This window comes from Aspergillus piperis, assembly GCF_003184755.1.
Source record: "Aspergillus piperis CBS 112811 unplaced genomic scaffold BO85scaffold_16, whole genome shotgun sequence".
Classification (NCBI taxonomy): domain Eukaryota; kingdom Fungi; phylum Ascomycota; class Eurotiomycetes; order Eurotiales; family Aspergillaceae; genus Aspergillus; species Aspergillus piperis.
In genome coordinates, this window is record NW_020291606.1 from 468,247 (window position 1) to 488,177 (window position 19,931).

The window sequence follows — 19,931 nt, forward strand, 5'->3', positions numbered from 1 at the left end:
GTGAGCCGAAGAGTAACCAGCACGTTTGAATGAGCGTTCAATACATGCAATCATTCTAACGATAATTCTAGCAACGTATTTTCTAGTAGTTTCCATTACAAGGTACTGATCTCTTGTGGAGTGGTGAGTGACACTGGTGCTCGGGTTTTAGTCTTGCGTCGGGATCTATAGCAAGCAGCTGCAGTCAGATAACGTCTTTCCTCTTTTGTTTAGGTTTCGCATATAAACCATGCAACCCAACATGGTCAGTGCAACAGTAGCATATTTATATTAATCGTATCAGATTAATAGCAATTGCTGCACTGACCTGCATCTTATTCAAGGGGAATGCAGATGTTGTTTTAACTTGTTGCCTAGGTTCTAGAGTCAGGGTTATTAGTACTGCTATTTGGAAATATATATTATTGCGTTGGTACTACCAGTTCATCCGCACGTCATGATATCTGCTACTCAGCTAGTACTATTGCAGAAGCAGTCTGTAGATTAAATTAGGAAAATCGTACCAGGAAATTAAGTACAAAAAGTGTCAATATCAGCGACTGGATCGATGATACTGGATAATGATAGGGGAATACAATCGATCTCTGACAGGCTTTCTCGGCCGATTCCTCTTTTGGCAGGTGTGGCTTGACGTGGAAGCTTAGCCGGTAACAAGCGGCATTTGTGGTAAATTACAGTACGATGTGTTACAAATTTACCGCCTAACCCGATATGGAATACACGCCCTAATTATGCCTGAGGCTAGCTGCAGTGTGGACAGGCCGATTCAGGCCATACCAGGGAAAAGGGAATTGTTTCTCGGTGTGATAGATAGACATACAAAGTAATGTTAAGAAGATAAGGGATGGAAAATTGAGCACTTGGAGACTAGGTACTATATGTGGAAAACTGGGGCAGGGGGCGTTTGTATTCCAGGTCTACAGGTCGCACATTCTTGTTGATCTAGAGAGAAAAGAGGAACTCCTATTCTCAGTAGTAGCCTGGCGAAAAGCTTGGCCATATCTCGAGACAATGTAGATACAAGGTAAGCATTTGAGAATTGTAAGTATTATAAAGAGAATCTGAAGTAATCATTCCTATAACTAATGATGTATGGAATGTTCTATCCTAGTCTATCACCCTGTTGCAACAGATTCAACTCCAAGTAGTGTCTGACAAGTCCTTGCGAGCCCTATCGCAGTTGGACAATCCAGCATGAGTATAGCAGAGACCAGCCACTCCCGACGCCCACAGCGCACCGGACTCCCACATAACGATAGCAAGATCCCACATCTCGAGGATCTTCTGATCCTGGGGGTAAGTCACCTGAGCAGCGAGGGTAGCTCCGACATATTCATTCTCGGAGGGTAAGGTATTACCCCCCCTGACGTAGGCGAGAACAGGCTTGACGAGAAGGTCAATGACAGCACGGGTCTCCGGCAAGGGCTTAGAGGCAATGAGGGCCTCAAGACGGGCCTCGGCGCTGGCAATGGCACGTTCACCACGCTCGACCTTGGTGCCATTTGCCCGGAAGTGCTCCAGGGGAGGTCGCTCATCAGGGACAATCGGAACAATGCCTGCATCGACAGGGAGATCAGTGCGACCGAGGAGGGTGACAGGGCGGTGGCGGCAGTTGGAGAGTTGCCACCAGTGGGTGAAGAGAAGGCAATTGGCTGCTGGGTTGTAGGGGTCGTTCTCCCGGTACCAGATCATAGCGCCTGTTATGCGGGCGTAAACCTCGGCCAAGGGGGCTTCCTCCAGGGAACCTCGTGTCAGCGAAGGGATGATGTTGCTGACTTCACCGCATGCTACATCCGCTCCGAGATCGATCCAGTCGTGTGCGACACAACCCAGACCGGCGATGGCGGCCATGTGCTCGCTACCACCTCCATCATAGTAGACGTGACAGAAGACTGCGTCAGCCAACTTGTACCGGGCCAGGCGGGCAAGGTCGTCCCACACAACGATGGTAGGACGAGAAGGAATTGGATGGGAGTCCTCAATGACGGTCTTCTGGCGCAGACAGGAGTAATTGCAGCCCTTAACGAGGCTGATGTCGGTAATGTGCGGGCCAGCATAGGCGGACTTTTCAGCAGCAGCAGCAGCATCGGCAAAAGCAATAGTGAGTTTGTCTGCCATGGCAGCGCTGTGGACACCAATGGAGTAATCCATGACAAAAGATGCGTCCATGGTTGACCACAAACCAGAGATGGAACCGCCGTAGACACCACGGTTGTAACCACTTGTCATGGCAAACACACTGGTGTTGAGGATGGGGCCCTGGCAGTCCTCCCCGGCAAACAGGTTGACTGCGGTTGGATCAGATGCGACAGCCACACCACTCAGCTTGGGTGCGAGAGGCTTGCGGGCAGAGCACCAACTGGGCATGTCGACTGGACGCACCTCGGCAAACTCGACACGCTCAGGAGCGCCGGTCGCGATTATTCTGTCGCGCGCCTCCAACAGAGTCGAGGCGTCTGCGAGCAAACCGGCGGCACAATCAACGGCATCTGCAACACGTGCGTTGCGCATCCATGAGACACTGGAGACAGCAGCCAGAACACCGTCCGTTCGAGGCGTATCCTGGCGGCGTGCCACGTTAACGGTTGTGGTGAGGGTGTCGGTTTCAGGGTCATACTGCTGAGAGAACTTGCTTGCTCCGGGTTCGGCAGGACCAATGCCGTGTGATTTGAGTGACCAGGCGTGAGCTCCTCGAGGGGAATCCATGTCCACTCCCTCTGCCGCGACATGGGCTGTACCCCAGGTAGAGGTAAGCCGGACGGTAGCAGCAGGGTCAGTAGCTGAGAGCTCGCCCGTGCGGTCAGCCCAGTGGGAGAAGACAGGAAGACAATCAAAAGCAGGCGAGCGACTGAGACCACCGGTGACAACCAGGCCCGGTACCAGGTCAGAAATGGGCTGCTTGGGGTTCCTGACAGGCATACGCTGTTTGATCTCCTCGGAGCGTGCGCGGAACTCGTCGACCTTGGCCTGGCTCTGGATGGCAGGCTCGCGCAACCGCATGCCCAAGCTAGTGGGCTTAGTGGCAACACTTTGAGCTCCAGATCTCAAGGGAGAGGCATTGGCTGGGTTGGAAACGAACTCGTTGATATCACGACAGGACATGCGCTCGAAGAAGAGAGGCTGATCCTCAGCTCGAGGGTCGACGAGACCACCCTTACGAGCAATATCGGGGAGGTCATTTGTTCGCGCAATGTATCCCATCTTAGGAAAGGGATGCTTGAGAGATGAAGTGGTCTCTCGGCGGCAAGGGTAGGGCAAGGAAAAATGAAAAGAGAGATCACAGGAAAAAAGAGGACGGAGAAATCGTTCTCTCAAATAGTTTCAAGACAATGACTTTTCCTTAAGCCAGATGTCTCTGAGATGTCTGGGTTGATTCCTATTCAAAGCCACAGCCATGGTTGGACTCTTTTATAGATCGAAGGAGGCTCGCCAAACAAAGGCCACAGCCGATTCAACCGTTCAGCCCATCCTTCCGTGCAGCCAGCCGTTCAGCCCAGACACGGGCCAGCCTGTGAGCCATGATTCAAGAACCACTTCAGCCAGCCACCAGTGCCCCGAGACAAGCAGGTCAAGCATAAGTGTGAACTTTAATCAATGACAGACTCCTTGGGTTTTTCTGGTGGGGTTTTCTCGATTAATTTCCGGTCAACAAACCCCCTATATTAAACATTGTGCTATAAAATGGCCACTCTACAGAAGGAAATAGAAATGAAAACCAAATAAGTAAATGAATAAATCAAAATAGAAAAAAGGAAAATATACACAAATCATGTCAACATTGTCTCCCTATAAGAGATGTATGGGGCACCGCATGTAACCCTTCTCCACCACGGTGTTTCCGATCGAACCAAATGCATCGGAAACCTCTCCCTCGACCGGCAGTGAGCAGCTCCACCCGTGATGTGCTGGTATGTTGCTATCTCCACCTGCTTTGACAGACTGAGCATAGCGCTGCAACACTTGAAACCGCAACGCCACTCTACAGTCTTTGCCCCTCTTCTGCAGGCTGTCATATCTTCTCCCTTGTCGACGCCTATTCGATTCACTTCCGAAAATCGCTAAGTTCCAGAACAAAGACACCTATCGTGAATATGAGCAAACCCTCGTGCTCCGCTCATCAGACCACTTAGAAGCTTGGATCTCGATTGAAATTCGTTCAGAATCTTGCCTAGTCACCCCCTGCTGTCTTGTTTGTATTGGCCATTTGGCACAGCCCCCTTCCCTTCTCATAGCCCCGCAGGGCAAGATTTCCCCATTCCATCCTCCTTGAGTAGATCTGCAGTAATTACAGTTGTCTTTGAAGTGGCCCCCTTTCACGCAGCATGGTCCAGGCGCTTCTGCAAATGAAAACTCTGCTGAGCATCGTAGGAGATTATCTGATCGTCTGTATAGCCTGTCACAGGTGTCTCGTTCACGCCACTCAAAGCTGAAGCTGAAAAAGACCCACCAGCTGAAAAGGAACTAGCCGTGCAACTCTTTGACATATCACATTTTTTTACCCTCTCTCCCTTTTCCGACTTTTTCTGAACGTGCATCAGCTTCGTGTTGTGCTCTACACCGGAAATTGGCCAAGGGCTTATCGTAGACAATATCCCCCCTAGCTATCAAACCAGTCGTACGCTTCAGACAAGAAGAAATTCGCCACCTAATCTGACTATTACACAATATTCTTGCCTAGATTCAAGTTGCAACTGATTCTGCGACGACCAAGCCATGTCCTCGTACACCCCACCCTTGAAAACGTTGATATAATCGTGCCAAAACCTCAGCTGATATGCAATCACCACCATATATAGTAGCCTACTCCTTATCTAGCCAAGTGGACGGGCTTCATAACCGCCCTAACCGCAGACTAAGTACGCCCGGTCTCTGTTCTCGGGCGAGATACAAATCAGTCTAGCTCACAACTTTGGTCGTCTTTACGATACACTCATCCTACTTGCAATCATGTTTTCAGCATACGTATGCTCCTCGGCGTTCTGCTTTCTGGCGCCTACACCAGTCCTTTGCTTAACTGGTCTTTTGATCATCATCCTGATGTCGCTCTTCTTTCGGCTTGTTCTCAGGACTGAAAAGGTCGAAAACATTCCCAGCGATGCAATAATGAGCAGGCGACGTATTCGCTACGGACACGCCAATCAAACTAGCTGGGCTTCATGAGGGGCTTAGGTGGCTACTCACGTATTCCAAATAGTACGTAATTTGCTTCCCTTAGTTTTATCATCCAGTGTACTACAGCCCTGCAGGTTACGTCGACTAATTAAGCCCTAGAATTTAACGAACCGCACAAGCATATAACCCCAGGCACCTCTCTGTTCAAAGAATAGGAGACTTTCTCAAGAGTCACGAATTTTATGCATCACGTTTAAAGGCAGCTATTGTATTAACCTTGTTTTCTCTTCTACACCGTTGTTCAAGCCAAGTCGAAGCACAATATTAACATATTCATTCTCAGCCCTTCCTCGTATACACTGCCGTATCGTACACCCTCCTTATCAAATACCCATAGTATCAGCTGGTACTTTTCCACAGTAAGAGTCTACATTATTTAATCAACATAAGCAGAGTTGTGTATCATACATAAAATTCCAGTGCATCATTTCACTGGAGTCCAATCCAATTCGTTCATTCCGGTTGGAGGCCTTAACCACGACATGACTCAGATCCACGAATCAGCTTGCAAGGGATACTACATCCGACAGATAGATCTGCACCACTAGACCACTGGACTGTCAGCCTCTTAAAATTTATTAGTCGCGCCTGTTACTCATCTCAATGTAGGGAGCACATTGAGTATAATGCCATCGCTCGTAGTCTGCTGTCAATTCAAGGTTATGTCCGCTTGACCCTTCACGCAGCCGCAAGTTTTGTTGGGATTGTGGAACTGTTCTCCGGCTCAACTTTCCTTGTTTGATGGCAATGCATGCATGTGTGATGAATGATGCATGACAGTGCTGCATAATGCATGTATGTCCCACAACGGTCATTCGTCGGGTAGATGTTGATCAGACTGCGCCACAACACCCCCCACCTCCGCGGAACCTGTTATCCCTTGCGCGTTGGAAGTTGGGGAGCGTTCCTGGAGATTATATTTAGGTGATCTAATTAATCGCTATGAAAAGGAGGTTCCAGAACAAGAACTGTACCTCAGAACTGATGTTTTTGCATGCTCGGTAAGTCCGAAAAGAATTTTGTCATCTTACTGCAGATAAACTCTATGTAGATCTCTCTCTAAAAATGTGCTGTAAAGATTGACGTGCATCTTGACTCAGGTGATGATCGTTAAGGGTCTGACGCCTGACCTTTGTTCGCGAAGTAGCAGATAAAGAAGATGCAAGAATTCTGATTGCTAATAAAATTCAACTACCAACGGGAAAGGTGTTTCTCCCCCTATAATTCAAAATGTATGGTATGGTCCTCATTCGCCTCGCCCGCTGTGAAATATCGCTCCCCGGTGTAGCTAGCAGTAATCAGTAGAATGCAACATTTATCAGCAAAGATATATGAATTACCTCCAATGAGTGAGCCCCATGACAATGTTTCTGCATCCTTCAATAAAAATATCCGCAACAGCGCGGTGTCTTCCCTTGGCAGTCTGCCGCATATCATCGGCCACTTCATAGAAGCCCCTTGCTGATTCCTGAGCCAGCATGAAGGCCACTTTCATTGCCTGGTTGGCTCTCAGGTTTTCGTTCAGCATGATTATCGGAACGAGGTTCTCGACTTGTCCATCTTTCTGTTACACAATGTTAGCTGTTCACAACACGACAGCACATTGACAGGTACCCATATACCGCTTCATTCCTCATTGAAAACATATCGTTTTGCCTGTGCCAGCTTAGCAAAAGGCTAGTACGATATTTGTCTGAACTCACGTGTGGACCAGGTACGAGGTATGTTTTCGAAGTAATCTCATGCCCGTGTCGTCTAGATCTCGGCTTGAGATATCAAAGCCATAGATAAAACTACGCAATTGTCAGCCCCTGCTCGACACAATATTTATGTCGACATACGGAATAGTAGCGATGACAGGATAAACTCCAGCCGTGCGCTCTCGTCGACACCAGTACTGCTGTAACGATGGAATTTCATCATCGGAATAGATCGAATCCACACAATCAACACTCGACACATAGTCTATCATCGCTGCTAACAGAACTTTGCGCGTCACTGGTTTGGTGACAGTCAGTATAAGACGGAAAAACAATTGGGGAGGGGCTCAAAACGTTCTTTTTGAGCACACTTGGCGGATATGTTCTGCTATCTCGTCCCAGCAGTTTAGTGCATTCTGGAGTTCTTCGGAATATTCAGATAGGTCTGGATACTCTGCTTCATGACAGAGGACATGCTTGAAATACTCGATAGTGGCTTGCTTGTACTTCTTGATAGTCCCTTGGTCGTGGGTAAGAGAACCACAGTCAAATACTTCATAGGTGTTTCAGCTCAGTATAGCACTGGGGCATAGCAGACGGGAACCCATACAATCATCCCATATGAAGTACTTGAATCATAGTCAGCCGAGTTTTAAAACCCTGGAAGGAACTCTTACCCAAGTAAACGACTTGGCCACCGTACAGAGTCTTTCAAAGGAAGAATTTGCGCACATGATTGCCGCAAATGTTGTGCAATCTGCTTTCTGGAGCTTCCGACAAATATCTGGGTTCTTAACAAACCTTTATGGTGTGAGCTTGGAATTTGCTTGTTCTCAGAATCAGTGAAGCGCCGACGTACCGTTCAATCCACGGATCAGTAGATTCATCTCGAGCTCTCGCATATTCGGGGTGCAACTTAGGAGTCCAGTCCGGGAACAAGGAGCAAAGATTTGGTAGAACAGCACATTGGCCTTTGAGTGATTGACAAAGCTCTTGGCGTCGCTCCATGGTGAACGGCTTATTCTACTTTCTTAGCATTCGATAGTTGTTTATGCGAGATACGTTTAGTATTTATAATTCTGGATATTATGCAGGACTACCGGTGTTATGTATTTGGAGGTATTAAGGGACCCATACCCAACTACCTACTGCAAAAGTCGCAGCTCTGGTGGGAGTGATAATACATCAGCCAACAGCATTCTGTGCTTTCGAATGTACTGATTCTGCTATCTGTATTATTTAGCACATGCCCCTTGAACTTAAGCTTTCAGATCTGCGCTCTGTCTTAGATGAGAGATAAGGTCATGACTGTCCACACCGATCTAAAGCGCGGTTACACAGCGTAAATGCATCTACCCCTTGTTTCCTTGAGCCCGGAGTCCAGCCAATCTAGCTTTGCAGAACGCTCGTATTTTAAATCACTGGGTTTGAAAATAGTCATCGTTTATAATAGCCGCAGTTCATTTCGGCGTCGTGTGACCGTGAGGCCTTCATACCTTGCAGACCACATCAGAGCGGTCAGGAGTTCGCAACACGTAGCCAAGGGATCACATCGATCGTGACTGCCGTATGAGAACAATAAATGGGCGCAACATTCAAGACCTGAGTGAAGCCATCTCATGTCATTCGAAAGTATAACATTACGTGATAGTTCATTGACAAAAATACTATTTTTGTTCTCCTTATAGTTGCCTATTCGGTGTATCCCTTACTGTTAACCTTTCTAACGAGCTTCTGACTGAAGCCCAGTATGAGCTCCTCTATACTAGTTCAATGTGCCAAAGACCTCGTTGCCAAGGTCGCCTCTGATTCAAAGTCACAATATGGATTGTCCTCTATGGCTCCATCTATCTATGACACTGCATGGCTCGCTATGGTCGAGAAGAAGAAGGATGAGGGGTACGAATGGGTCTTCCCAACCAGCTTCGAGTACCTCCTCCGCGAACAAACAGATGATGGTGGCTGGGATCCTCTCGAAGGTGTTACCAAAAGACACAGTGAATACCCCGAGAATATATGGATCCAAGATTGTGTCGTCCATTCGTTGGCTGCCCTACTCGCATTATGCAGACATGTCCGGCGCTCTTCATCGCATAACAAAGAACCGTTACCCAATGATATCCTGTTCAGACTGTTCCGTGCTAAGTCGTTTCTTGATGCCAAACTGCAGAAATGGCAACCGGACGAAGCCATTCATTTCACGGTGGAACTGATTGTTCCGGTTCTACTCCACCTTCTGAGTGAAGAGGGTGTGGGTTTTGAATTTCCTGCAAAAGAGGACTTGCTGAGCAAGTATGCTGCAGCAACTAGCATTGACATTAGTTGGCTATACCAGGGCCCTTGCAGTATTCCATTGTTTTCGCTGGAAGGGTTCGTGAGGCAGCTTGAATGGAATAAATTGGGAAGTCTCGTTACTTCTGCAGGTATCACAGCCTCTCCTGCCTCTGCGGCTGCGTATTTGATATACTCTCCTACGTGGAGTGATGAGTGTGAGGCGTATCTTCGTCACATTGTGTCACAAGGCCAAGGGAAGGGGAATGGCGGTGCCGGGGGAGTATATCCTTTAGAGGTGTTCGAGCCCTGCTGGGTAAGTTGCATTTATTGAAGCGAGTTAAACAAACCAGCGGAGGGTGCTTCTAACACATTAATCTGTAGGTTCTGTCAACGTTGCTAGAAAGCGGCTTCACAGTCGACAATTTGGGTACGGAAAACGTGGGCGATCTGATAGAGTTGATTCATAGGTCTATGCCGCATGGCGTGGCCGGTGCTAGTAGGTATAAACCAGATACTATATCGACCCCATAATTAACTCGTAATCCTTCAGCGAATACCTTCCTCCCCGACGCGGACGATACAGCACGTGCTTTGATGGTCCTCAATAACAACGGCTATGAAGTTAGCCACGCAAACCTAATCAAGAACTTCGAGGGGGAGGACTGCTTCGAGACTTTTGATGACCGAATGCCCCAACGTGTGACGAGCGTGAGCGTCAACGGAAACGTTCTAAACTGTCTGCTATCGTCACCCGATCCCAGTGCATACACCCCACAGATAGAGAAGATTGCCAAGTTCATGTGCACGAAATGGAGCAAGGAGAAGATGCTTAATGATCATTGGGTAAGTGGGCTGATATGTAATATTGCTTTTGTCTGGCTTGGCACTGATCAATTGTTCTTTAGAACTTCTCCGAGTACCATGGAATCATGCATATGGCCCAATCATTGGTCCCGGTCAGGGTCCTTTGGGATCAGGGATGTCTACCGGGTCTCACAGAAGATATCATTCAAGACCGTATTCCTCAATATCTGCAAGAGGTATTGAACCGTGTGATATGCGGACAGAACGACGATGGCTCCTGGGGTAACATGCACGGGGCCGAGGAGACAGCATACGCAATCATTGCTCTTGCCCAACTAGCGTCGCATGCTGCAATTGCCAGTGACTACAGTAAAGCCGACCTGGCTATTGCTAAGGGAAAGCAATTTTTGTTAGAGACCTGGACCATGGGCCAGAAGCCGGACAGGATATGGACGGGGAAAGTCATGCATGGCATATCGTACGTGCATGATGCGCATGTGCTTGCTGCTTTGAAAATTAATCGGGCAAATTTGGCTGGAAAGCGAGGGTTCTTCTGAAGAAGTGTGTACAAACCCATCGTGAAAACAAAATCATTCGTTCATAGTACTTGAAGAAGTTGCTGTTTGAAAATGTCCCGGATCATATCGTACAAAAATTCCATATCGGTTCAAGACACATAAGGCTTCTGCAATTGCTTTTCGAGAATAGCGAGTTCAGTCTAGGCAGGCTTTAGATAAACGAATAGAATTTTGCAGCAGACTCTCAACAATCTCACATGCCCATACAAGCCGCAAATATGATCCAGTCAATGATTACTGAACCCGTTACTGCAGTTCAGTACAAATAGCCCCCATCCACAGGGTATGTAGACCCCGTCACAAATGAGGTTTCCTGGCTGAGAAGAAATGCGATCACGCTCGCTACTTCTTCCGGTTTAGCAAGCCTCTGCATATCCGACATCAAATTCTCGGGGACTTGATGGTCTTTGAGTGTCTTCTCAGTAAGTGGTGTAGAGACCACCGCACTGAGGAGGTCAGTGAGACACCACAATTGGCAAAAGAGGACAACTTACGGTGCCACGCAATTCACCCTGATATTCTTCGGCGCCAAATGCTGAGCAATTCTCCGCGTCAATCCCACAACTCCATGCTTACTGACTGTGTATGCCAGCCCGACCCCTGCAACAGCTGTTAACCCTACGATACTCGAGACATTCACAATAGATGCGCCCTCAGAAGATGCGTTCCTGGCCTGCGCCCGGACACAATGCATCACCCCCGTCAAATTAGTCCCGATTATATGATCCCAATCTGCAGCGTCGAGGGGATCGCCCGATAATTGCTTTTCAGCGACTCCTGCAACGTTAGCTGCTCCGTATAAAGGACCCAGTTTGTCTGTGCTTGTTTTGATCCACGAGTCAACCTGTGCGGAATCGCGGACATCCAACGCTGTTGTTAGAACGTGTGACTTAGGGCTGTTCTCTGATTCTATAAATGCCCTTGCTTTTCCAAGTCCTTCGGCGTTGATGTCTGCTAGTGATAGGGCTGCACCACGTTGGGCGAGTAATCGAGCGGCGGCTAGGCCAATCCCAGAGGCTGCGCCCGTTACGGCGACGGATTTGCCAGCAAAAGACATGATAATTGATCAGAATATATGCTGAAGGGGTGAGGGTATAATTTGTTATGGATGTCAAAAACCTAACGGCATTATATCTGTGCGGAGCGAGCAATTTATGCGAGGATCCGACTCACCTAACCCCTTGAACGCAATCTCACATGCCTTCTGTTGCGAAACAAGCATGATCTGCGTCTGTACGTGACGTGATCGGGAAATGCGAAATGTGCTGTGAAGGCATGTTTGCACTACAGCATGATAGGCCAGGAATAATTCCCTTCTCACCATAAATGCCATTGGTATATAGGCTATAGTCCCTTTTCCGATCATGATAGCCTCCCAGGGCGCCTTTATGGTTTATGATGGGTATCTCTTCATGAGACATTGAGATCTTATACATGATTGGAGGGTTATTAGAAAGGCTACACAACCGTTTGATGCAACTACTTATGGGACCCTGAATGAAACCGAAACACCACTCGAAAAAACAGCATTTGCTAGCGATTCATGAGTAACATTGGCCCAAGTCCCAGAATGAGTGCTATTACTAGCTGCTATGAGTAATCAGAATGTCTTTGGTGCTCTCTTAGGGGATATCTGAGTGACACAACAGGAATGCATCACATCCGCATTATGTACGGTCCATCTCACCAGCCGGTAAAAGACTATCTGGTAATACATATGAACATCAAATTCTAGCCCTGGCGCCTTTTCTTCTCGGAATAAAATTCCTAATTCTTAATTCCTACTAAAAGATCTTTCGAATTCGTTCCAACTCCTCTCGGCTGGGCGCCTGCTCACATTTTGTGGTGGTCCCCTTCACCCACATTCCGAGCAGCCCCTCGTCGTGATCGCGCCCTCCACAGCATACCAACTCGCCAAGTGCGCCGTAACGCTTAACCCCTTGATATTGCGGAAAGTAATAGGATTAACAAAAAGTGGAAACAAAACATACAACAGAAGGGATTCGCTGGTGGTCACCCACCCAACTACTAACCTCCCGGCGTGTGGCTTAAGTACGGCTGAGCGGACGGGAAGCCCTGTTTTCCACACCCTATGGTCGTATGTACTAGCACAGTACAGTATTCAAATTATAAATGACACATGGAAGACAGCAAGTAAAGAGGAAAGCAGAGGATGGCCGAGTTTCCTTGGTCTTGTTGGGTATGGAGAGACCCTCCATGTCATTGAAGAGTAGGAAGCAATAGATGGATATGGAAGATAAGCAAGGTGGGCCACAGGGCAAGCAAATAATTCATCGTAGTCTCGCATCGCTTTGGGGTATCTGTCTTGTGCTCCAGGTGTCCGACTCTGAAGCGATGTCGTTCCGTCATGGTTAAGGGGGCCCATACTTCATTTCATCGTCCGTATTTAGAAGGATTTTGCCTTTTGGGATATATGATTATATATATAGTATTATTTCGCACGTCATCTATCAGTGTAGTTCTAATACATAATGGCCATCATAGGATATAGCTACGACGTAACTACTTATTCGGCCCCTCCTCCACGACGCCTAAGTCATCCTTCTCTTCCATCTGGTCTTTCTCCTTCAATCCAAATTCCGACTCCAGCGTCGTGCGCAACTCGACCTCCTTCTCCAACCAAGCAATAATGAAGCCCAACCCGGCAAAGACGACCGAGATCTGCCACACGCGCTGCATCGCCCCGGTATACGCCTCGATAATCGCCGGCTGCACATCATTAGGGAACGTAGACACAAAGTCCCCGGATGCCTGCTCGTATGCCCCACTAGAGTTCAGTATAGCTGCAATACGTGAGTCCTTATCCAGTCCGGCAGCCGCTACACGCGAGGCGAACTGATTATTGAAGATCGCAGCGGGGATAGCGACTCCCCATACGGACCCCAAAGAGCGCAGAAAGGCCCAGGTGGCAGTGGAGGCGGCGACATCTGTCTCAGCTAGTTCAGCCTGAGCGGCAGGGAGAGTGGAAGTGATAACGAAGCCGGATCCGATGCCTGCAAGGAGTTGAAAGCCGGTCCAAGCACCGGTGCTGGAGTTTTTGTCGAGGAGACTAAACAGGCCCATGCCAAGGGCCATAAAAACGAAGCCGGCGATTTGGATGGGCTTGTAGCGTCCGGTCTTCGTGAGGACTACGCCTGCGACAATGGCCGCAGGGACTGTGACGATGACGGTGGGGAGGAGTTGCACGCCGGAGCGGATGGGAGAGCTGCTCTTTACGCCTTGGAAGTAGACAGGCAGGAAGTAGATTGTCCAGTAAAGGAGCATGCCGTGGAGGAAAGTGAGAGTGAAGGCCGCCAGGGAGGTCCTATTGGCGAACAGGCGGAGTGGCATAGTGGGTTCGGGGCATAGCTTAGGGGTTGCTTGGATAGCCGGGAAAGCGACCAGAAGGCCGAGCAGGCCGAGGACTAATGGTACAACTACATGCCAGCTTGACCAGGAGTAGGTGGTACCGCCAAAGCTGAGTGCGATCAGGATGGCCACGACCGAAGCGATGAGCAGCCCGTTGCCAAGCCAGTCAATGCGCTTCAGCTTCTGGACCAGTGTGGTGTTCTTCTGATACTTCACCTGAAGGAAGAGAAGCATGAGGCCTATGGCCGCCCCTGCGATTGGCAGACTGATATAGAAAGACCAGCGCCAAGTGACATTCTCGGTGAAAGCGCCTCCGATAAACGGGCCAAGAGACGAGCCCACCGCGAAGACGACGAAGATGAGCGCCATGATCTGGCCCCGCTCGCGCAGCGGTACGAGGTCACAGACAACCTGCAGCGAATCAGAACAGGAGCAAAAAAAGCAAATAAGGGGAAGTCAAGCTTCAGGAATCGTACAATATCCACCAGCATGTTGACTCCTCCCAGGCCCACTCCCTGCACAGTTCGTCCGGCAATGAGCATGCCGGAGGATGAAGCGCCCCCGCTGATTCCACTCCCAAGGGCAAAAAAGGCGACGGCGGAAATCAGCGGCCATCGTCGGCCCCAGACATCGGCGAGTTGGCCATAGAGAGGCTGGAAGGCCGTGCTGGAGAGGAAGAAAGCATTGACAAACCAGATATACGACTCTCCGGCGTTCAGGTCCCGAGAAATGGTAGGAAGGGCCGTCGAGGTGACAGTGGACTCAACGGCCGTCAGTAGCGAGGTAACGGCGCAGCCCGCAATAATCAGCCAGAAGCGCCAGCCCCTCGAGGAGGAGGATGAGGGTTGTGCTTCCATGGCTGCGGGAGGATGAGGGAAGGAATGGGAGGCGCAGGCAAACTGTGAACCTTTAAAGCGCGCAGGAAGAAGAAGGCTGAGCCAGGATGAGTAGAGATGGGAGTTGAGGTTTCAGCTGAAAGGTTGAACGGGAAAGGGGCTCTGGGCTCCGTTTACTCGGTCCAGATTCTGCCTCGATGCGACGTGTGTATTATACCGTCCGGTATGCACTGGTACCATACAGGTTTTATCAGAAGGAGCAAGTCTACCAGTCGATATTAATGTGTTGGTCTGGGAAATGGTGCCAGCGACACTCGCAGGACGCTAACCCTACAGACCCTGGCTGATAGGTGGGGATGCGCAGGGGATGCGCAGGATGACAACTGCCCAACGGGCCAATGGTCCGTCACTCGGCCTATTTACTAGCGTGGAATATGCAGTGAACAAAGAGAATCCTTGAACAATTACAAAAAAAAAAAAAAAAAAAAATCATCATGGATCACATTCCTTCGCTTTGGTGAACTGTTGGAACATCTCACCTTCCTACTTCGGACTTCAGTATCATCGGCATTGCTCTTCTGGTCTAGTAGTTAGTAGTAGTTGGTAGTGTTATGATAGACCAATGGGAGTGCACTGAGAAAGATCAGAGACAGGCTATCGATAAGGCTAATTTATTTACATTTAGTACACGGAGTCCATGAAAATGGAGAGCTCTGTCAAGCGAAATTGCACGATAATCATGGCTGATGCTTGTTCCTCCTGCCCTCCTCAAGCTCCAGCGATGGATCAGCAGAGTTCGTCCATGGGCCCGATTCCCCCTCATCCCAAGAACTGTTAGTCAGCTCAGTTACACTATCGAGGCGCTGCGCATGTCTTTGCCCTTTGCCTTGGGCAACCCGACCGTTCGTCGACATCATATACCCATGTGGTTTGAACGGACGGCGAGATTTAGATACCGTGGTTGATTTCTGGACCACGCGCAGCAACGGCGCTGATGCAGGGATACACGCTGTCACCACACCCCAGCAGAGCTGCACACTATTCCACATATAACTGTCCGTGTCATCCCAAGACAAATCTCCCCCATTCTCTAGCTTCCATGAATAATAGAACCGCACCGCCGAGATGGCTGTCACGAACGCACCCAAGGAAAACGTGAAGATCACCGCAGCCTTCTTGCGGCACGGCATCTGGAGATTCCAAAGAACAAATACCGGGACCAAGAGCATAACCACTTCGGAGAATAGATCGAGAAGTAGTGGAACGCCCAAATGCAAGCGCTGGGGCTCGCAGTGTCCGTGCAAGGGCTCCGGGGGTTCAAAGCCGAAGATCGGATATACGCGTAACCAGAACATTTGTGGTGGTACGCAGGCGCAAATAAACGCGACGGTAGATCCGACACCTAGCCCCGTGCAGAAGACAAAGAGGGCCCAGATGGTGTAGCGGAGGGATCTTATGATGGAGGTGAAGGCGCGCTGGTAGAAGAAGAGGATGGAAAGCTTGTTGAACATGAGGGCTGCGGCTTGCAACACGGTAACCACATAGCCCATCTATGTTTGAAGAGAACATTTAGTTACATGACTAGACATCCCACCTAGGACCACAGAGAGGGAGAGTATGTTTTCCAGACTCACCTCGAAAATGAACGCCGTTCTCTCGGGGGGGTGGGGATCCTCCTTCATAACCCAGTACTGCATGAACTCGTCAGCCCTACTCTGCTCTGTTAGGCCATTTGGTTCTCAGGCATTGCTAACCTCATGACGACCTAGTCCATTCTTCACAGCAGCAATGGTGCAACTGGACACTGCCAGGGCTAGTATGGATGCAAATATGATAAGGATACTATCTGGTGTGAAGAGGCGGCGGATGGTGGCCTGGGCCACGAGGCGGACCACAGTAGCCAGCACACAGAAGAACATGCTAATGATGCATGCTGCCAGAACCTCGGGTCCCCGATTCTCACGGGAATGATTGCTCAGAAGCGCATCCATGGCGCTGGTATTGTTCGCCATACTGGTGGAAAGCAAGGCTCCTGTACAAAGTACCCGCCAAAGAATCCTTTGGAGAAAGAAACGTGGTTGTGAGAAACTTTGGGAAATAAAACGGCCTCTTTCGAGGTCCTTGATAGATTGCCTATCAGCCTTCTTTCCTTCCCCTCATCCCGCTTGAGTAAGACTGCGTCTTACATGCATGCTACTACATGGGGGCCACCGGCTCGCAACAGGTATGTACCTCTAAGAGAGAAGCAGGCGGCAGAGTCGTGTTGCATGTGGCTGGCCTTCTGCCCCAAGAGCCGGCAGGTTTTGCCCATAACATGCAATATACCCGTGGGGGCTGAATGCGCCGCTTGAGGAATGTGAGGGGTTGCCAGCAACTTCATTGCTTGATGACGTCGGGGAAGGCCCGGAGGGCCTCAGTGCTAGATAACTGCAATGTTGCAAAGTAATGTTCCATTCTTCACAAGTGGAAGACGGCCAGATGTATTGGATAGTCCTCTAGGGAAATTGGGAGGCGTGACAAGGACCCGTCAGGATTGCAGGAATACGCAGTAAAGTTGCAGTGTATATAATCCAGCCAAGTTCCGACACTATTGCTGCATCATTAGGTGCCAAAAGTTCACCATAATGCCCGCGATACCTACGACCCAGAGTGCATTGGTGGTGCAGGGGCCCAACTCCCTCCGATGTGTGACCGACACCCCTGTGCCGTCCCTCACAGGGGACCAGATCCTGGTGCAGACTAGGGCCGTTGCACTCAACCCGTCTGATTGGAAGATGCTCGATGCAGCTGCGGCCACCCCGGGCGCAATTAGCGGCAGCGACTTTGCTGGAGTCATCGTTGCATGCGGAGAAGAAGTGCAAAACATGTCAATCGGCGAACGTGTCTGCGGCTTTGTCTTTGGGGCCAGTCCTACTAGTCCCAACAATGGTGCCTTTGCAGATTATATCGTCGCTCACCCGAGTCTCTGCTTTCGAGTGCCTCCGACCATGAGTTTTGAAGAGGCTGCTTCTGTGGGTATGGGTCTGATGACTGTAGGACTACTCTTTCGTTCGCTTGGCTTGCAGACACAGATAAGCCTCAACCCTGATTCAACGAACACAAACAAGCCATTTGTCCTCGTATACGGAGGCTCAACAGCGACCGGCACTCTAGCCATTCAGATGCTTCGACTCCATGGCTACCAGCCGATCACGACGTGCTCACCGCGGCATTTCCCGCTCGTAAAGCAGCGGGGGGCCACGGCAGCCTTTGACTACGCCTCACGCACTTGCAAGGAAGACATCCGTGCTTACACGAAGGGTACACTGGCGTTTGCTATGGACTGTATTGCCGACTCTCATGCCACAACGGTGTGCTACGGCGCTATTGGTGGGGATGGGGGCCGATATTGCGCATTAGACCGATACTCCCCTCGCCTGGAGGGTCGCCGGCAGGACATCCAACCAGAGTGGATTCACAGCGCCACTATTTTTGGGGAGGATGTCCAGCTAGCAGGGTCTTATCATCGCACTGCACGGCCCGAAGATCGCGAATTTGCTATTGAGTGGGCACGTCATTGCACCCACATTTTGGCACGGGGGGACTTACAGACCCATCCACTGCAAGTGCAGAAAGGGGGTTTGCCGCGAATTGTTGGCGATTTGCCTTTGCTCCGGAGTAAGCAGATTTCGGGCCGCAAATTGGTCTATCCTGTGGGAGGCGCATAGGCGATACGGCGGTAAATACTCCGTAAAAACACACCAGGGCAGGAGTGGAAGTTCCGCCGAAGAATACGAGTGGTCAACAATGTCCGGCAATGTTTGTTGAGCACGTTTCTGTCTTGGCTGGCAAAGATGGCGCAAAAGAGGATTTGTGGTTTGCTGTTGAACGATACGCGTGACTGATCAGGGCGTTTTGATTTGTGCCGTAATCTGTTCTTTTAACATTATCACTTATGGTAACTGTTTACTTGGTTTGTGACTGGTTAGTTGGATTTTCACAAGGATTCTGCAGAGAGAGATGGCGAATCATGCCCCGAGCTAAATGCTAGTGCTTACCTCTTTGGCGGCATCATCGAGCTAGGGCTGCAAGTTCTGGTGGCTTCGTAAGTCTAGGCTTTTGTTAATCACAGAGAACATGTCTTCAACGCGCAGTGATGGATCCACTTGGTCTTCTTCTTCCAATTACATTTCATAATCATCCCATAAAGTCTCCATTTGGATGCTGACTTACAGTTACAGTTTGGCATTTAGAAGGGCCCAACTCCGCGTGGTTGAAAGGTGTCTAAAACTCTCTAAATTAGCATGATGCATTGTGTCAGCGCTAAACCCAAAAGGGGAGCACACTGAGTGCATTCTTATCACCAACGATGATTCACTTAATTAGTACAGCAGAAGGCGATAGAAAGGGGATAAAATGCATATTAATTCCATTGAGTTATAGACAGGCACCACTTACTCCACACTGATGTATTTTCCGAGCAGGGTAAGCTGCAACCCCAGGTCCTCACTTTACGCAGTCTATGGCCCAGCTGGTCCCACAAATAGTACAAATCACACACGTATCTTATTGGTGGAGCTAACTAGGTATTTGATGCTATCTTCTCTATTTCCCTTTTAGATGCGGATGCCCTCGGGAGCCGAAGTAGGCTTGCTATCATGGCCAAGGCTAGTGAGCTCTTCAAATGTACCATAGTCGGCCTCGACCACCTTGCCATCCTCCACGAACACCTCCTCCCACCCCGCAGTCAACTTGGCACGGGTCTGGTCACAGATCTCGTCCTCTCCAGCCACGAGGCTCTGGAAGTCTGGGTCTGTCACAATCGCCTGTGCTGTCTCCGCATTCGGCACGTACACACACACCATGATGTCGTGATCTTCGATCTCCCAGCCTGGACGTACGGCCCAAGGGATCTTCTCAGTGATAAGCCTCTTGCTGGCGCTTGGAGTGTGGTACTGCTCGAAAATTCCTTGGTCAGCATATCTGCCTCAATACACATTTTTGGAAAGAGGACCCCGGCGGGGGCTTGGCAATGGATAGTATAACAAACCTGGCACACTTTGATGGCGCCATGGCGAGCCTGTACGATGGCTGCTTTAGGGGCATGCGACTTGCTGGCGTATTCGTGGAATTCTTTCTCAGAGATTCCCTCCTTCTTGTAGCGGAAGGAGGTCAACTTGAGGACCATTTGCTTCTTGGGTGCCATGATGACGAGGGAA

General features: G+C 49.6%; 8 protein-coding genes across 8 annotated transcripts; 2 read left to right on the forward strand and 6 right to left on the reverse strand.

Moving 5' to 3' along the window:
• Nucleotides 1-1,134: 1,134 nt before the first annotated feature.
• Nucleotides 1,135-3,356, reverse strand: BO85DRAFT_499122 (uncharacterized protein; the record flags this gene model as incomplete). Its single annotated transcript, XM_025664057.1, has 1 exon — nt 1,135-3,356. The coding sequence occupies exon 1, from the start codon at nt 3,199-3,201 to the stop codon at nt 1,135-1,137; it is 2,067 nt and encodes a 688-aa protein (XP_025513218.1). The 5' UTR covers nt 3,202-3,356.
• A 3,034-nt stretch (nt 3,357-6,390) lies between these two features.
• On the reverse strand, nt 6,391-7,880 carry BO85DRAFT_461451 (terpene synthase family protein; the record flags this gene model as incomplete). Its single annotated transcript, XM_025661787.1, has 9 exons — nt 6,391-6,460; nt 6,513-6,736; nt 6,795-6,828; nt 6,876-6,965; nt 7,014-7,124; nt 7,227-7,425; nt 7,483-7,501; nt 7,550-7,673; nt 7,732-7,880. 9 exons carry the CDS (start codon nt 7,878-7,880, stop codon nt 6,391-6,393), a joined length of 1,020 nt encoding a protein of 339 aa, XP_025513219.1.
• Nucleotides 7,881-8,622: 742 nt separating this feature from the next.
• Nucleotides 8,623-10,507, forward strand: BO85DRAFT_425872 (ent-kaurene synthase; the record flags this gene model as incomplete). Its single annotated transcript, XM_025658096.1, has 5 exons — nt 8,623-8,869; nt 9,062-9,459; nt 9,528-9,642; nt 9,697-9,989; nt 10,052-10,507. 5 exons carry the CDS (start codon nt 8,623-8,625, stop codon nt 10,505-10,507), a joined length of 1,509 nt encoding a protein of 502 aa, XP_025513220.1.
• Nucleotides 10,508-10,634: 127 nt separating this feature from the next.
• BO85DRAFT_499136 (SDR family NAD(P)-dependent oxidoreductase) lies at nt 10,635-11,585 on the reverse strand (the record flags this gene model as incomplete). Its single annotated transcript, XM_025664058.1, has 3 exons — nt 10,635-10,974; nt 11,023-11,437; nt 11,501-11,585. 3 exons carry the CDS (start codon nt 11,583-11,585, stop codon nt 10,785-10,787), a joined length of 690 nt encoding a protein of 229 aa, XP_025513221.1. The 3' UTR covers nt 10,635-10,784.
• Nucleotides 11,586-12,964: 1,379 nt separating this feature from the next.
• Nucleotides 12,965-14,986, reverse strand: BO85DRAFT_425875 (MDR family MFS transporter). Its single transcript, XM_025658097.1, has 2 exons — nt 14,374-14,986; nt 12,965-14,308 (listed from the first exon to the last, which is right to left on the reverse strand). Exons 1-2 carry the CDS (start codon nt 14,752-14,754, stop codon nt 13,052-13,054), a joined length of 1,638 nt encoding a protein of 545 aa, XP_025513222.1. The 5' UTR covers nt 14,755-14,986; the 3' UTR covers nt 12,965-13,051.
• A 419-nt stretch (nt 14,987-15,405) lies between these two features.
• Nucleotides 15,406-16,830, reverse strand: BO85DRAFT_82335 (uncharacterized protein). Its single transcript, XM_025665706.1, has 3 exons — nt 16,488-16,830; nt 16,368-16,424; nt 15,406-16,283 (listed from the first exon to the last, which is right to left on the reverse strand). The coding sequence occupies exons 1-3, from the start codon at nt 16,743-16,745 to the stop codon at nt 15,471-15,473; spliced, it is 1,128 nt and encodes a 375-aa protein (XP_025513223.1). The 5' UTR covers nt 16,746-16,830; the 3' UTR covers nt 15,406-15,470.
• A 517-nt stretch (nt 16,831-17,347) lies between these two features.
• On the forward strand, nt 17,348-18,865 carry BO85DRAFT_451616 (zinc-binding alcohol dehydrogenase family protein). The gene has a single exon (XM_025660628.1). It carries the CDS (start codon nt 17,358-17,360, stop codon nt 18,438-18,440), a length of 1,083 nt encoding a protein of 360 aa, XP_025513224.1. The 5' UTR covers nt 17,348-17,357; the 3' UTR covers nt 18,441-18,865.
• On the reverse strand, nt 18,862-19,918 carry BO85DRAFT_479766 (EthD domain-containing protein; the record flags this gene model as incomplete). Its single annotated transcript, XM_025662971.1, has 2 exons — nt 18,862-19,667; nt 19,763-19,918. The coding sequence occupies 2 exons, from the start codon at nt 19,916-19,918 to the stop codon at nt 19,329-19,331; spliced, it is 495 nt and encodes a 164-aa protein (XP_025513225.1). The 3' UTR covers nt 18,862-19,328.
• Between the last annotated feature and the right edge of the window lie 13 nt (nt 19,919-19,931).

Coding starts and splice junctions, on each gene's coding strand:
- BO85DRAFT_425875 (XM_025658097.1), bottom strand. CDS start 14,754: ATGGAAGCACAACCCTCATCCTCCTCCTCGAGGGGCTGGCGCTTCTGG. Junction 14,309..14,373: donor TCAACATGCTGGTGGATATT/GTACGATTCCTG, acceptor GATTCGCTGCAG/GTTGTCTGTGACCTCGTACC.
- BO85DRAFT_82335 (XM_025665706.1), bottom strand. CDS start 16,745: ATGGCGAACAATACCAGCGCCATGGATGCGCTTCTGAGCAATCATTCC. Junction 16,425..16,487: donor ATGGACTAGGTCGTCATGAG/GTTAGCAATGCC, acceptor GAGTTCATGCAG/TACTGGGTTATGAAGGAGGA. Junction 16,284..16,367: donor GAACGGCGTTCATTTTCGAG/GTGAGTCTGGAA, acceptor CTTCAAACATAG/ATGGGCTATGTGGTTACCGT.
- BO85DRAFT_451616 (XM_025660628.1), top strand. CDS start 17,358: ATGCCCGCGATACCTACGACCCAGAGTGCATTGGTGGTGCAGGGGCCC.